At 42.7% G+C, this 17,582-nt stretch overlaps 1 protein-coding gene across 6 annotated transcripts in view; it reads left to right on the top strand.

Moving 5' to 3' along the window:
• The window catches only part of grb10b (growth factor receptor-bound protein 10b), a 205,879-nt gene that overhangs the window by 79,870 nt on the left and 108,427 nt on the right, over positions 1-17,582 (top strand). For all 6 annotated transcript variants that reach the window (XM_060824834.1, XM_060824835.1, XM_060824833.1 and 3 more), the window contains one exon: positions 4,124-4,340. In XM_060824834.1, the coding sequence (XP_060680817.1) occupies positions 4,124-4,340 (217 nt within the window). The remainder of the gene's footprint in view (positions 1-4,123; positions 4,341-17,582) is intronic.

Genomic DNA, 17,582 nt, shown 5'->3' with positions numbered 1-17,582 from the left:
AACTTTTAACTATAACAGAAAATTCTGACAGAGAGACATCTTCCACAGTCAAATTCAAATCTCCAACAACTGCTGAAAGCTAAACTGAAACTCTGGTTCTTTGGGAATCTGAGTGCACTCATGCTGATTCTATTGTTCCAACTTAAAAGAAAGCCCAAGGCCTCACAAGCTGTTTACCTAATTGGCTCAGAGGAGACAGCTCTTTACCTATAACTCAAAACCTCTCTTCAAAAAAAAGCAGGACAAAAGACACCTCTTAAAGCCATTTGTGAACAGATTTTAATAGGATCCATAAGTATAATATATGAAATTATTAATTCACTGATACAATAACCAAAAGGCGCAGATTCTTCACAAAGTGAATGGTATGCAGAACGGGGTAGCAAAGGAAATGGGGAATAGGGCAGCTAGCAAAGTGAGTGGAGAATGAAGGGGTTAGGGAGTGCACATCAGATTCCATTGTGTCACTGTATATAATGATGTCAATGGCACTGATTTCCTGTTCAAACAAATTTGCATCCTGGCAACACACTTAAGACCATAAGACATAGGAGTGGAAGTAAGGCCATTCGGCCCATCGGGTCCACTACGCCATTCAATCATGGCTGATGGGCATTTCAACTCCACTTACCAGCATTCTCCCCGTAGCCCTTAATTCCTCGTGACATCAAGAATCTATCAATCTCTGCCTTGAAGACATTTAGCGTCCTGGCCTCCACTGCACTCTGCGGCAATGAATTCCTCTGGCTGAGGAAATGTCTCCGCATTTTTGTTCTGAATTGACCCCCTCTAATTCTAAGGCTGTGTCCATGGGTCCTAGTCTCCTCGCCTAACGGAAATAATTTCCTTGCACCCTTTCCAAGCCATAAATATCTTGTAAGTTTTTACTAAATCTCCCCTCAATCTTCTAAACTCCAATGAATACAATCCCAGGATCCTCAGCTGTTCCTCATACGTTAGACCAACCATTCCAGGGATCATCCGTGTGAATCTCTGCTGGACACATTCCAGTGCCAGTGTCTCCTCCTTGAGGTGTGGGGACCAAAACTGGACACACTACTCCAAATGGGGCCTAACCAGAGCTTTATAAAGTCTCAGTCGCACAACCGTGCTTTTATATTGCAACCCTCTTGAGAGAAGTGACAACATTGCATTCACATTCTTAGTCACGGACTCAACCTGCATGTTTACCTTTAGAGAATCCTCGACTAGCACTCTCAGATCCCTTTGTACTTTGGCTTTACAAATTTTCTCACCGTTTAGAAAGTAGTCTATGCTTTTATTCTTTTTGCCAAAGTGCAAGACCTCACATTGGCTCACATTGAATTCCATCAGCCATTTCCTGGACCACTCTCCCAAACTGTCTAGACCCTTCTGCAGCCTCCCCATTTCCTCAGTACTACCTGCTTGTCCATCTAACTTTGTATCATCGGCAAACTTTGCTAGAATGCCCCCAGTCCCTTCATCCAGATCATTAATATATAATGTGAACAGCTGCGGCCCCAACACTGAACCCTGCGGGACACCGCTTGTCACCGGCTGCCATTCCGAAAAAGAACCTTTTATCCCAACTCTCTACCTTCTGTCAGACAGCCAATCCTCAATCCATCCCAGCAGCTCACCTCGAACACCATGGGCCCTCACCTTGTTCAGCAGCCTCCCGTGTGGCACCTTATCAAAGGCCTTTTGGAAGTCTAGATAGACCACATCCACTGGGTTTCCCTGGTCTAACCTACTTGTCACCTCTTCAAAGAATTCCAACAGGATTGTCAGACACTACCTCCCCTTAGTAAATCCATGTTGACGTGTTCTAATCCGACTCTGCTCTTCCAAGAATTTAGAAACCTCATCCGTAATGATGGATTCTAGAATTTTACCAACAGCCAAGGTTAGGTTAATTGGCCTATAATTTTCCATCTTTTGTCTTGATCCTTTCTTGAACAAGGGGGTTACAACAGCGATCTTCCAATCATCCGGGACTCCAGTGACTCTTGAAAGATCTCAACCAATGCCTCCGCTATTTCCTCAGCCACCTCTCTCAGAACTCTAGGGTGTATCCCATCAGGGCCAGGAGATTTATCAATTTTAAGACCTTTTAGCTTTTCAAGCACTTTCTCTTTTTTGTAATGGCAACCAAAACCAACTCAGCCCCCGACTCCCTTTAATTGTTGGGATATTACTCATGTCTTCCACTGTGAAGACTGACGCAAAGTACTTGTTAAGTTCTCCTGCTATTTCCTTATCTCCCATCATTAGGCTTCCAGCATCAGTTTGAAGTGGCCCAATGTCTACTTTTGCCTATCGTTTGTTTCTTATGTATTGAAAGAAACTTTTTCTAATATTACTGGCTAGCCTACCTTCATATTTGATCCTCTCCTTCCTTATTACTCTCTTTGTTATCCTCTGTTTGTTTTTGTAGCCTTCCTAATCTTCTGATTTCCCACTGCTCTTGGCCACTTTGTAGGATCTCTCTTTTTCTTTTAATACATTTCCTGACTTCCTTTGTCAGCCATGGCTGTCTAATCCTTCCCCGGATAATCTTTCTTTTCTTGGGGATGAACCTCTGTACAGTGTCCTCAATTATGCCCACAAACTCCTGCCATTTTTGCTCTACTGTCTTCCCCGCTAGGCTCTGCTTCCAGTCTATTTTTGTCAGTTCCTCTCATGCCCTCATAATTACCTTTATTTAACTGTAACACCATTACATCCAATTTTGCCTTTTCTCTTTCAAACTGCAGACTGAACTCTACCATATTATGATCGCTGCTTCCGAAGGGTTCCTTTACTTTAAGATCTTTTATAAAGTCTGGTTCATTACAACGCACTAGGTCCAGAATAGCCTGCTCCCTTGTGGGGTCTATGACAAGCTGTTCCAAAAAGCCATCCTGTAAGCTTTCCATGAATTCCCTTTCTTTGGATCCACTGGCAACATTATTTACCCTATCCACCTGCATATTGAAGTCTCCCATGATCACTGTGACCTGGCCTTTCTGACATGCCTTCTCTATTTCCCGATACATGTTGCGCCCCTGGTCCTGACCACTGTTAGGAGGTCTGTACATAACTCCCATTATGGTTTTTTTTTGCCTGTGTGGTTCCTCAATTCCACCCCCACAGACTCCACATCATCCGATGCTATGTCATTCAGTGCCGTAGATTTAATTTTGTTCTTAACTAACAAGGCAACCCACCCCCTCTGCCCATCTCCCTGTCTTTTCGATAAATTGAAAATCGTTGGAGGTTTAACTGCCAGTCCTGACCCCCCTGCAACCACGTCTCTGTGATGCCTACCACATCATAGTCATTCACTATGATCTGTGCCATCAGTTCATCTGCTTTGTTATGAATGCTACGAGCATTCAGGTAAAGTGCCTTAATGCTAACTTTATCATTCAAGATATTGGAAGTCATAAGATGTCCTGAGTTATCCTTCCTTTTTGCTGCATTCCCAGTCTGCCTCGAGTTTAAATCCGCCTGCACATATGCTATCCTGTTGCTGAAGGATAGCTTAGTACAAACACTGAACGTCTTGGCTCTCTCACAAATTGCTGTAGGATCTTTCATGTCCACGTAAGCAAGTCAATGGAACTTTAGTTTTGCATCACTCCCAAAAGTTGGCATCTGCCATCATGCAGCGTTCTAAGTACCAAAGGGAAATACCCTCATTCACATTTCAAATGGGGCTTCCAACCAAGTAACTACAGTCACCGAGCTAAGTGGGATGTTGAGACTTGTCATGCTAAGTACATTTGTCAGATCCTTGTTAATCTACGTCCGTTTGGGATAAACCTCTATTCAGAGGTTCTAGATTGATCTCATCTGTCTAGCTTTCCGACTTGATATTTATCTCAGGAAATAGAGACGTTGCTTTCCTAAAAGTGGAAGTGTATTTTTGCTTATAGAACTTGAGATTTTTAAAGTGATTTGCCTTGTACAAATCCAAATAACATTTAGTTACCACAAAACCTTGTGCATGCTTCCAAATATAATTTACTGCATGGAGCTGAGAAATGGCTCCAATGAAAACACACTCTGGAGCCACCTATGTGTAGTAATTGAAAATACTTAATGAAAATAAATCTTCTAAAGAAGATTCAAAAATGTTGTGCTATTTTTCTTGCAGAAGATGATGTAGACCTGGAGGCTTTGGTGAATGATATGAACTCTTCATTTGACAGTTTATATTCTATGTGCTGTACTCAGTCAGAAACTGTTGCGCTTATCCAAAATGGTCAACTTGCCTGTGGTCAGTTGGCAAGTTCAGAAACAAAGTCGCCACAACCAATATCACCAAGACAAAAGCTGCGGCGTTCTCAGCCAATGCACATTCTGACAGTCAGGTAAGGTGAAGACACAATTTTTCCTTATACTTTTATTGTGTTTAGTTTGATGCTGTCTTCTGTTCAAACAGTTGTACAGATTTTTAATCACCTCAAAATAGGGTCATAATTATCCCCTCACTCAAATTTGTTCTTATCCCCATCTGATTTTTGTACTAAATATTTTGCCTTATTCAGCAACTGAAGTGTCATAATTTTCAGGTACAGCTATTGTTCGATATACCTCACTTTGAAACTTCATAATGTGTCAACAGTAATTACAACTCTTGCACATAAGCATTAATATGTGAAAAATTACTGTAAACTCGCAGAATACCCAGGTATTACAAAAGAGTAAGTTAAAAATCACACAACAATTGGTTATGGTTCAACAGATTTATTTGGAAGTGCAAGCTTTCAGAGCGCTGCTCCTTTGTCAGGTAGCTGGTGGGGCAGGATCATAGGACACATAATTAATAGTAAAAGATCAAAGTTCATACAACCGATGCAATGTATTGAGCAATGTATTATTCAATCGAAACCTGCATCCCTATTCTAAGTCATTAAAGACTTAACAGTAATCTAGGTTTGTTCATTACATCGTGTCAGTTGTATGACACTTTGACCTTTTAATAAACATTGTGTTCAGTGATCCTGCCCCACTAGCTACCTAACGAAAGAGCAATGCTGCAAAAGCTTGTACTTCCCAAATAAACCTGGTGTTGTATGATTTTTAGCTTTGTCCACCCCAGTCCAACACTGGCACCTCCACATGAAAGATGAAATAACAAGGTGCTGCTGCTTTCCATTTATTTCTCTCTATGTACGGATGTGCCTTTGTCCTCAGAATGCATTACTTAACTGACTAATGAGCTTAAATTGTTTGACTGAATTGAATGGTTCATGTGAACATAAGAACATAAGAAATAGGAGTGGAAAAAGATCATTTTGTCTCTCAAACCTGCCCTACCAATCAGTAAGATCATAGTTGATCTGTTTGTTTCAAATTCCGTGTACTCAACTACCAATTTGGTGGATACCACACAACTTCAACAGAACTGCAGTAATATGGTTATCCTCAACAAAAACAAATTGGTCATGACAGCTTCATAAACCTGCGTATCAAGTTGTTCTTAAGCTGCTAGCAATTAGATTCATTCCAGTATGGGAACAGGCTATTTGGCCAAACAGGTCCGCACTGACCGTCTGGAGAGTAACCTACCCAGACCCATTCCCCTACCCTATATTTACCCCTCACTAATGCATCTAACACTATGGGCATTTTAGCATGACCAATTCAACTGACCTGAACAGCTTTGGATTGTGGGAGGAAACCGAAGCACACCGACATGAGGAGAATGTGCAAACTCCATACAGACAGTTGCCTGAGGTGGGAATTGAACCTGGCCCTGTGAGGCCACAGTGCTAACCACTGTGCCACCCTGCAAATTCAATTTGCTTCGTAGATTTGTGCCATGTAGGTTCCAACATAGGTGCTGGCACTGTCCAATTCTGACTTAAAAGTTTGCATTAAGTGCTGTAACATGCCTAACAACTGAATCGTTCTTTATCATCACACAAAATTTTGAAATATGTTGCCTTCTCTGGACTCAACGAATCAGAGGAAACCTTGTGCGAAGTACAAAGACTAGAATGTTGAATGCCAAACACAATACAGAAATATCCCTGTTGTCCCAGATTTGATGAAGAATTGCTTGGATCGTACACATGGAATATACTAATGAAAAACAGTTCTTTCTTGGCTACAGTGATGTATTTATCAATTGAGGGGTTTCTGATTCCCTGGTTCTGGCAAAGCTGTTGAATGTTTTGCCAATTAGATGTATATGCTTTTTAGTGAATTATTTTCCAGTTGAGATGTACTTCAATTCAATTCTATACCTTACAATATATGAGAGTGTCATTTTGGATAGAATAGCAAATCTCATAGAACATGCTTCCTTTGACTTTAACCTTATGATCAACCACTAGTTTTGTCTTCTGTCCTCCTGACTACCAGCTGTGCTTTTAGTCTGATCCTACTGTCTGCCATTTCCATGATAAGTTAATATTCCCGTCCTTGTTAAATCATCTTTTAATCTATCGTTTTAATATTTTTAATGATTGTTATTGGGATTTAAGTATTGCTGACTAGGCCAATGCTTATTTCCCATCGCAAATTCCCCTGAAACTGAATGGCTAGTTTACCCATTACCGAGTCAACTACATTGCTGGAGTCTGGAGTCACATGTAGACCTGACCAGTGAGGTTTGCAGATTGCCTTCCCTAAAAGACAATAGTGAACCAGATGGGGTTTTGTGACAAGCAAAGATAGTTACATGTTTTCTATCAGGCTAACTTTAATCTTAGATTTTGTTGAATTCAAATTTTGCCATGTGCTACGGTCAGATTGAAACCTATGTTCTCAGAACTTGAGACTGAGCTTCTGAATTGCTAATTCACTGATGATTCTATGACAGTACCTGCTCCCCATTTGCTTTATACAATGGAAATTTTTGGAGATTCAAGTTGTTAAGGTGAAATTTGCTGACTTTATTGAATTTATTAACAGGATTTAGGCATTGTGTTTCCGTCCCTAGTTGTCATCAATTTGATGTGACCGGGTTACAGAAGTTCACTCCAATATGTTGATTGCATTTGTCGTGTGTTGGAGAATGGGAAAAGTGAAGGTTATGTTTGTGACTGTCTCAGTCCTATTCTCGTCCAACCTCCCAGTTTCTCACATTCATCAACTACCTTCAGTTACTCACTGCTTCACCCACACATGGACTCCCATCAGTAAGGCATGTGACCATCCACACAGACCCTCAGCCAAACATTCATCCAAGCATCCATCAACCTAGTCGGTCTCCCAGTCTAATACTATTCCTCACTCCTGCTCTCTCACTTAGAAGTTTTGTGATTGATATCACTGAAGAGCAGTGCAGGATGGCTGTGAAGGTACTTCCTCCATCCAATCTAATGCTCATGTTGTATGGCCTGCTTAACACCCATTCCTCCATTTTGCAGTGTACGATTCTGTGATTCTAACTGCCGAACCCTGCCAGCAGTTGTCCTATAGTTGGACAGGCCTGGTACTGACCAGAAAGTTTTACGGACTGGATGCATAAAATTATCTGGCTTCCAAAGCCTGAGGTTTGATGTACAGCAGCAAGTGATGCATCATGTGACTTGATGTTTCCGCATCTGCAGAGCTTAAATCATGAGTTATTGGAATATTTGCCATTCACCTCAATCAGCTTGACAATTTTGAGACAGAACATTTCCTTAATTAGCACCCAGTTTGCCACAAACATTTTCTTGTTCTGTCATCAGTAGAAAGTGACTTACAAGGTGCAACTTAGGAATGTTTTCTCTGGATTCTTTGACCAGGGCAACACATTAATGGGGCCAACTTCATCCACCAGTTGTCCTCCAAGTCTCTCCATCTTAATTGATCACAATATCACAGTTCCATTGTCATTGCTCGATCAAAATCCTGAAACACCCTTTTTAATAACTTGCTTGACACCAATATCAGAGTTGAAAATGTGTTGCTGGGAAAGCGCAGCAGGTCAGGCAGCATCCAAGGAGCAGGAGAGTTGACGTTTTGGGTATGAGCCCTTCTTCAGGAATGCCCGCAATGTCGAACTCTCCTCCTTAGATGCTGCCTGACCTGCTGCACTTTCCCAGCAACACATTTTCAGTTCTGATCTCCAGCATCTGCAGTCCTCACTTTCACCTATATTAGAGTGTACAGGAATTCTCCAAACTGCATAGAGTAAGTAAGTGCTAGTACGTTCATCTAAACTTCATTCTGTCCAGAAAATCTGGTCTACAGAGATTGTGTGGTTACTAAGATATGATTGTAGTAGACAATATGAAGGAACTGGCATTTGACTTCACATTCAGGCTTCAATAGAAGTTTTTAAAAAAAAAAGTTTTCCATTTCAAGAAAGGTTCATGTTCATTCACATTTTCTCGTAATAGATTATTTTTAAGTTGAAATTTTTCAAAAATTGACTCTTGTAGCTCAAAAGTCAAAGAAATGGTGCAAATTTTGTCAGTGACGTCACTTATTCCTGACCTCCAAGAAATTTGTCTGCAAAAATCTAATGATCTCCAGAATGCATGTCACCTTACCTAATGTTACGTACTTTCTAATATCAGCAATGGAGATCTCTGGCATCTGGCAATAGCAAGGTGATCAAACAGGCTAAGTAACGAATCATACTGGATAAGTGTCAGTAAACCAGAAAGTATAAAGAAAGATTATTCTTCACTACAAAATCTTTCTTTCAAAAAGCAAAACAAAAGTTGGGCCTTGCACATGGGAATGAAATAGAAATTATAATATAATGGGTGGCACGGTGGTTAGCACTGCTGCCTCACAGCGCCAGAGACCCAGGTTCAATTCCCACCTCAGGTGACTGACTGTGTGGAGTTTGCACGTTCTCCCCATGTCTGCGTGGGTTTCCTCCGGGTGCTCCGGTTTCCTCCCACAGTCCAAAGATCTGTGGGTCAGGTGAATTGGCCATGCTAAATTGCCCGTAGTGTTAGGTAAGAGGTAAATGTATGGGTGAGTTGCGCTTCGGCGGGTCGGTGTGGACTTGTTGGGCCGAAGGGCCTGTTTCCACACTGTAAGTAATCTAATCTAATCTAAACTCTAAAACATGTATTTTATTGTTCTCAAATTTAAAATGGAGAAATTTGACTTTCCACAAATTTAAAGTTATTATCCACAAGGATTGGTGCTGGGTCCATTACTTTTCATCATTTATTTAAATGATTTGGATGTGAGCATAAGAGGTTTAGTTAGTAAGTTTGCAGATGACACCAAAATTGGAGGTTTCGTGGACAGCAAAGAAGGTTACTTCAAATTACGATCGTCACTGTTGGAACATTGCATGCAATTTTGGTCTCCTTCCTATTGGTAAGATGTTGTGAAACTTGAAAGGGTTCAGAAAAGACTTAGAAGGTTGCTGCCTGGGTTGGAGAATTTGAGCTATTGGGAAAGGTTGAATAGACTGGCTGTTTTCCCTGGAGTGTTGGAGGCTGAGGGCTGACGTTATTGAGGTTTTATAAAATCTTGAGGGGCACAAATAGGATAAATAGACCCAAGCCTCTTCCCTGGGGTGGGGGAGTCCAGAACTATAGGGTAAAGGTTTAGGGTGAGAGGGGAAAGATATAAAAGAGACCTAAGGGGCAACTTTTTCACGCAGAGGGTGGTACGAGTATGGAATAAGCTGCCAGAGGAAGTGGTGGAGGCTAGTACAATTGCAACATTTTAAAGGCATCTCGATGGGTATATGAATAAGAAGGGTTTGGAGGGGTATGGGCTGTGTGCTGGCAGGTGGAACTAAATTGGGTCGAGAAGTATGGTCGGCATGGACAAGTTAGACCGAAGGGTCTGTTTTCGTGCTGTAAGTCTCTATGTTGTACGACGTAGTTTTTTTTTGATTAGGCTATGAGCAAGAATTAAAAGCTCTTGTCAAGTTAAGTGGTTTTAATTTTGTTCTGGCATCCTGTGAAGCAGCAGGTAATATTGATGATAACTTCTGGAGTTCCACGTTTAACAGTGCCAGGTTGTAAAGACAGTGTACCCTCACTATTTTACCATGATAATATTTTAAAGGTTTGTGCCATTCTGTTTTATGAAGGAATTGTAATTGAAATTAGGAGTAAATCTGTTGATTTTCAGGTAAAAATATTTTGACATTTTCACATGAAGTAAGATGACCATGTTGACCATTTCAGGAGGTTGATCAAGTTTGTGGGTGTATAGATGATTGTTAAAAACTGATTTGTGCCCTGAACATTCTGCTGCAGATAGGACAAGATGTCACAGATGAATCAGTTTTCGGCAGGTATTTAATGATGTATGAGAAGCAAGTTGGAAGTGGGCGGGTCAAAGACGTGACAATTGTGGAAATTGTTTTGTAAATTAAATAAAATTTAATTTTGTTTGTTTCCCTAAGTTAACTTCTTGTCAAGAAACAAGTCTTTTGAAGATACATTGTCCTTGTTTACAGTTCTCGAAAGGGTCTTGCTATTTCTTATCTCTTTTTTTTAATTTCCTTTAGCCCTCAACTCCCGCTGAATTTCTAACTTTTGCTTTTCACGGCATCCCAGTTTTAATTGATCCATATTTGTGGCTGTTCCATCAGGTGCCAAGACCTTGAATAAAAGTTGTTTTCATTGTTGACAGCAAAATTTATACTCTTGTGGTTTTGTTCGTTTCCTCATCAGACACGGAATATGTTAATTGAAATGTGATCCTTCCTCCTTTTGCAGAAAGATCAAGTCTTAGGGAACATAACTACTTTTAATAATTTTCCTTCGTAAGTATTATGAAACATTTTTCATAATTGTCTCGTCTTTGCCCCTGTCTACTTCCATTTTACTTCTCACACATCATTAAACACTGGCAGTTATCTCTGTGCCCTCTGTAAAGGAAATGAGTGATGGCAAGCAGGACGAAAACATGTTGAACAGCGAAAGCAGAATGCTGCTGAAGGTAGCTATGCAATTCAACAACCAGTCAATCAATTATCCAGCCACCACAATCAGCTGTAAATGGTAGTGGACTATTGAACAACTTAGAAGTGGGGTCAGCTTTATGAACATTACATTCTGAATGATGGCAGAACACAGTACATCAGTGCAATCATCCAAGCCACAAATGCAGGATAAATGTTTCAGCTCTGCCTCTTGCTGAAATCCTGAGCGTCAGTAGTACCAGACTCATTTGAACTACATCATGTCCCATATATATGATAGCAAGAAATGGCTAAGCACTTGACAGCTTTTTGCTGAGGCTTTATGATCCAGAACTAACTGAATCCTTAGCCAAGGTGTCCTAGTCTAATTACAATCATGATATCTTCTTGACGAAAGGAAAGTTGCTTTTGTATGCCTTATTCACAAAAGAAAGTACAAATGCAATACAATTACTGCTCCTTTTTAGTCTACTTTCTATTGCTTTGCTGGTGAGTGAAAGTATTGTTTGCTATTCACCAGCATAGTCACTGCTTAGTTTGAATTCCACTAGAACGTAGAGCAAAAGATTCTTAATAGAGCCTTGAGCAAAAAAGCTGGAGTGATCATTCTTGGTATTAAAGCAATGTTTGACCAGTGAAATTAAGACTCCAGGCAAATTTCACCATTTGTTGGAGTTATATCTTGCACATAAGAAGATTTGTGTTTTTTTTTAAATCAAGATCAGATTCCTGGAACAACATGTTGTGGAGACAGACAGAGATGTGGAGTTTAGCAGAAAAGACAAATGAGAAACAGTGGTGGATTTTGAGGAAAATAGCTCAAAGCTCACGTGAAGATGTATTTTAAGCTTTAATGGAAGTGGCACCGGTTGTAATCTTCCAAGAATCCTTAGATTTACTTCCAGAGGATTTGGAAATTCCCAATGTAGTACTCTTATTCAAAAAGGAAAAGAGACAAAAGTAATCAGTTAATTTTAAGTCTGTCATTTGGGAAATGTTAAACAGTATTATAAAGGCTGTAATAATTGAGCATTTGGAAATACATCATATAATCAAACTGAGTCGTCATGGCTTTTTGAAAGAGAAATCATGTCCTAGCGGCATTAGAAACCACATTGATGAACAACAAACGATCAGGCAGACGGTTGCACCTAATCTGAGCCAAAAGAGGGAAGAAAACAAACTGAACACAAGAAAAGAAAGCCCTAGTCAACCTCAAAAAAGACAAAAACATTGTTCTATTACCTGCAGACAAAGGTCGGCTCGCAGTCATCCTGAACAGAAGGGACTACATAGAGAAAGCCAATGTACTACTCGCAGACGCCAACACCTACCAACAGGTGGCGCTAGACCCAATCTCACAACTAGGAAACAAAATTACATATCTCCTAAGAAAGTTACGCAATTCAGGACAATTAAACAAGATGGAATTCCAGAAAATGAAACCCAACAGGACCAACACCCTACGATTCTACGGACTACCAAAAATCCATAAACCAGGAGCCCCCCCCCACCTCAGACCTATAAGTCTCACTACCCGGAACACCAACTTGCAGACTGGCCAAAGAACTACATGCAACACTGAAATACCTAGTAGAAGAGTCACAGAACTAATCCACTCCACCCAGGAATTCCTAAAAATCATCAAAAACACCAAAATAGAGGAAGACGAAGCAATGATCTCATTCGATGTAACAGCACTGATCACCTCCATCAACATTGACCTGACAAAGGAAACACTTACCACACTTTTAGAAGAGACCATCTCACACACACCAACCACCATCAATCACATTACCAACGAAAACATCATGAAGCTAGTGGACCTGTGCCTCACCACCCACTTCACTTTCAACAACATAGTCTACAAACAAACCAACGGCACACCCATGAGATCTCCGCTGTCAGGATTCATAGCAGAAGCGGTAATGCAAAGGCTAGAACAAACAGCTCTAACAACCATCAAACCAAAAATCTGGGTCTGCTACGTAGATGACACCTTTGTCATCACAAAACGAAACAAGATGGAAGAGACCATTTAACATCATCAACAACACACTCACACGTATAAAGTTCACCAACGAGGAAGAAACCGGCAACAAACTTGCATTCCTGGACATCTCAGTTGAAAGAAAGGACAATGGAGAACTACAAACCTGCGTATACAGAAAACCGACAAACACTGATGAAATACTTAACTAGTGTAAAAAGTGAGGTCTGCAGATGCTGGAGATCAGAGCTGAAAATGTGTTGCTGGTTAAAGCACAGTAGGTCAGGCAGCATCCAAGGAACAGGAAATACGACGTTTCGGGCTGGAGCCCTTCATCAGGAATGAGGCCTCATTCCTGATGAAGGGCTCCGGCCCGAAACGTCGAATTTCCTGTTCCTTGGATGCTGCCTGACCTGCTGTGCTTTAACCAGCAACACATTTTCAGCTCTGATCTCCAGCATCTGCAGACCTCACTTTTTACTCGAAGATTTTAACCTACTGCGAATCCTCTTGCAAGGATGCCTTTCTTGAAGAAGCTCTCTTCCTCCCTCTACAAGGATTTCAGTGAGTCTCTCTCTCACTGCACCCCCCAGGTCATCTCCTCTGCACAGAAGCTCTTCAGCCACGTTCTCAAACAGACTCGTTACCACAGCCACATCTCCTTCCTCAGCACTTGCCTACGGAACCGACTGATCCCACACGGACTACGAACTACATTCCAACCAACAAAATTTGGACCCAACCAGGACAACCTGTACCTACAACAAATCCGAAGCCTCCAGCAACAGACGTCCCTCCGGATCCTCCGCTCCACCCTTGCAGCCATGCGTCGCTACCTACATTCCCTGCAATCAGCCCTACCCCAGCTCAGGACAGCACTCTCTCAGACCAGCAAAGGACCTCTACTGTTCTTCTTCTACAGAAGAATCCATACACTAAACAAACAGTTCTTCGTAGCCATATCAGAAATTAAAGACAGTAAGTACCAAAAACTTTCATGTACTTACCCCCACACTCGTGGTTCCTCAACTGTTCCAGAATCTTCTATCGGCCTGTCGGACGCCATTACACATGCGGCCGCTACAGCGCCCATGGCACCAACGGCCGCCGACGACCGTGACTTCACTTTCGCCCCCACCGACCTCGCAGTCTCCGCGATCGCCGCCCAAACAGCCGCCCCGACGATCACCGCACAGACTACCGCTTCCACAATCGCCAGGAAGATCGCCGACGGACTCGCAACCCCCGCGGCTACTGGGAATGACAACTGCTCTTTCGTCGCCACGACCATTTCCGCCCCTTCGGTTGCTGTCGCCGCAGCCACTTCCGCCCCCACTGACATCACTAACCTGCATGACCGCAACGCCTCAGGTGTCTCCGCCCCCACGCCGACTTTTGTCATCACGCGTAACCCCGCCCTCACGCCGGCTTGCGCAACCACGCGTAACCCTGCCCCCATGCCGAATTTCGTCACCACGCGTAACCCCGCCCCCACGCTTAACCCGCCCCCACACCAAGCTTCATCACCACGTCTAACCCTGCCCCTACCCCGATCTCTGCCCCCGCCCCTAACCCCGCCCCCACTCCCAGCTCTAGTCCCACACCAGGTCCTAGCTCCCAACCTTGCCGGATCTTCACCATCCCTCCAGATCTCCCCCTCACTGAGGATGAAAGATCAGTCCTCAGCAGAGGCCTCACCTTCATTCCCCTACGCCCTCGGATTAATGAGTTCAACACGCGGCGAGATATTGAACAATTCTTCCGCCGCCTTCACCTCCGTGCCTACTTTTACAACCAAGACTCCCGCCCACCCTCTGACGACCCCTTCTCCCGCCTCCAACACACCCCATCCACCTGGACACCCCGTGCTGGCCTCTTACCCGCCCTCGATTATTTATAGCCATCTGCCGCCGCGACATTAACCGACTCGACCTGTCCACCCCTCTCACCCACTCCAACCTCTCACCCTCAGAATGTGCAGCCCTCCACTCCCTCCGCTCCAACCCCAACCTCACCATCAAACCGGCAGACAAGGGAGGTGCGGTAGAAGTTTGGCGCACCGACCTTTATACCGCTGAGGCCAAACACCAGCTCGCGGACGCCTCCTCCTATTGCCCCCTTGAGCATGACCCCACCTCCCACCACCAAACCATCATCTCGCAGACCATCCATAACCTCATCACCTCAGGGGATCTCCCATCCACCGCCTCCAACCTCATAGTCCCACAACCCCGCACCGCCCGTTTCTACCTCCTGCCCAAAATCCACAAACCTGACTGCCCCGGCCGACCCTCATTCCTGATGAAGGGCTCCGGCCCGAAACGTCAAATTTCCTGTTCCTTGGATGCTGCCTGACCTGCTGTGCTATAACCAGCAACACATTTTCAGCTCGAAATACTTAACTACACTAGCAACCATCCCAACACACACAAACAAAGCTGTATCAGAACACTCTTCGGAAAACAGAGGAGCGCCACCTATACAACGTATTCAAGAGGAACAGATACTCAAAAAGTACAGCGTGTAGAGTCCTCGAGGACAAACCACGACAAGCAGACTAAACACAGCCAGGAGCCCTAACCACCTTACCATACATCAAAGAAGTTTCAGAAATGACAGCCAGACTACTCGGACCCCTCAGAATCCTGGTAGCACACAAACCCAACAACACTCAAACAAAAACTAACAAACTTAATAGACCCAGTACAATCCATGGACAAAACCAACGTCATCTACAAAATTCCATGCAAGGACTGCCACAAACACTATGTAGGACAAACAGGAAAAACGTTAGCCACCAGGATACACGAACACCAGCTCGCCACAAAAAAAAGACCCTCTCTCCCTCGTAGCCCTACACAAGAATGAAAAAACCCACCATTTCGACTGGGACAACACATCTGTCCTGGGACAGGCTAAGCAAAGACATGCTAGAGAATTCCTAGAGGCCTGGCACTCCAACCACAACGCCATAAACAAGCACATGGATCTAAATGCCATCTATCAATCGCTCAGAAAACAAACAGAAAATGACATCACCACAAACCCCAGGAACCCCATTCAGGAGAAAGCTATAAATAGAAAGCAGGAGACAACAGCTTCGCTTCACTTGGAGGCCGCCACTGATGATGTTACCTAGCCAGATAATGAAACGTCTGGATATCAAACCTACAGCTCAGCGAGCAAACCTACACCCCAAAATGTCTGAATTTTTTAAAATTTATTAGAACTTTTTTAGGTGACAAACATGTTGGGTAAAGTCATTTTAATTTATTGGAATTTGCAAACGGAATTTTATAAAATACTGCATAAAAGGGTAGTATATTAGTGCAGACAGAGGACTGGAAACAGTTAGAAGACAGAGTTGGGAGAAGAGAAGCATTTTCAGAATAAAAACCTTTTAACTATTTGGCCTACTACAGGGACCTTGTTGCCACAATTATTTGCAATTATATATTAATGACTTGGATGACCAAAGTGAATATTTGTTTGCCAAATCTGTGGATGCCAGAAAAATAGATGGGAGAGTAAGTTGTGAAGAAAACGGTCTACAGGTAGATATAAACAGATTAAATGAGTGGGCAAAAAACCTTGCATGTGAAATATATACAACGTGAAAAGTATGGGTAGGAAAACTGAATTTATTTAACTGGGGGAAGGCTGCAGTTCCAAGGAATTTGGAGGTCCTTGTACATGAATCCTGCATTGAAATTTAGCGGATAATAGATCAGGCAAATGGCTTGTTGGCCTATTTCAAAGGGAATGGCATAAATACATGCATAGACTTTGAAAATTCATTCATGACATCACTGGCCACACCTGCATTTATTGCTCATCCCTAATTGCACAGAGGGCAGTTAAGAGCCAACCACTTTGCTGTGGGTCGCAAGTTACATGTAAGCCAGATCAGGTCAGGATGGACCAATAAAAGTTGGCAAGGGTATTCTCCATCATGCCAAATTTCATCAGTTGCCTGAGGAAGAAGAGACATTGTTGGGCCTTTGTAACCAGTGCGTCCACATGAGTCCAAGGAAGCTTATTGTGAATGACCACTCCCAGGAGCTTGACACTCATACACGTTCCACTTCTGTGCTGTTCATGTGTCGGGGAGCATGAGTAACATCCCACCAAAAGTCAGTAATGAGTTCCTTGGTTTTGCCGGCATTGAGAGCTAGGTTGAACTCAGTGCACCATTTTTCTAGGTCTTCTATCTCCCGTTTGTAGTCTGTTTCGTCACCATCTGAGATTCGACTGACTATGGTGGTGTCATCAGTGAACTTGTAAATGGTAATGGTCTGGTATTTGGTGACGGAGTCATGGATATACAGCAAGTAGAGTAGCGGGCTGAGTTGGTTGTTAAGTAAATTCAGGATGAAGAAACAGATGCTTAATCAATAACGAAATAAAAAGTTTGAAGTTAGGAAAGTGGAGTTGAGGATTAATCGACATTATCTCATTAAAAGACGGACTCAATGGGCTGAGGAATCTTCTTTTGCTCCTATGCCATATGATCTTATCATTCAAACCCTAAGGTACACCTGCAGAAATATTTGGGGTATAGGCATCTTTGGCTATTTCATCAATGATTTTCTCTCCAAAATTGGGGTTATTTGCTTGATGAAACTGTAAAAAGGCCTCAGCACTGCAGGAGTGAAGAAGCACTGCCCGCATCCAGCAAATTTGGACAACATCCATGCATGAACTGAAGTGACAATCAATGACATCAATAATAAAAGAGATATGTGCAGCTTCTTAATAAATGGTAGCATTACC

Source organism: Hemiscyllium ocellatum, chromosome 5 (genome assembly GCF_020745735.1).
Source record: "Hemiscyllium ocellatum isolate sHemOce1 chromosome 5, sHemOce1.pat.X.cur, whole genome shotgun sequence".
Taxonomy (NCBI): Eukaryota; Metazoa; Chordata; class Chondrichthyes; order Orectolobiformes; family Hemiscylliidae; genus Hemiscyllium; species Hemiscyllium ocellatum.
This window is presented reverse-complemented; position numbering and strand designations above follow the sequence as displayed.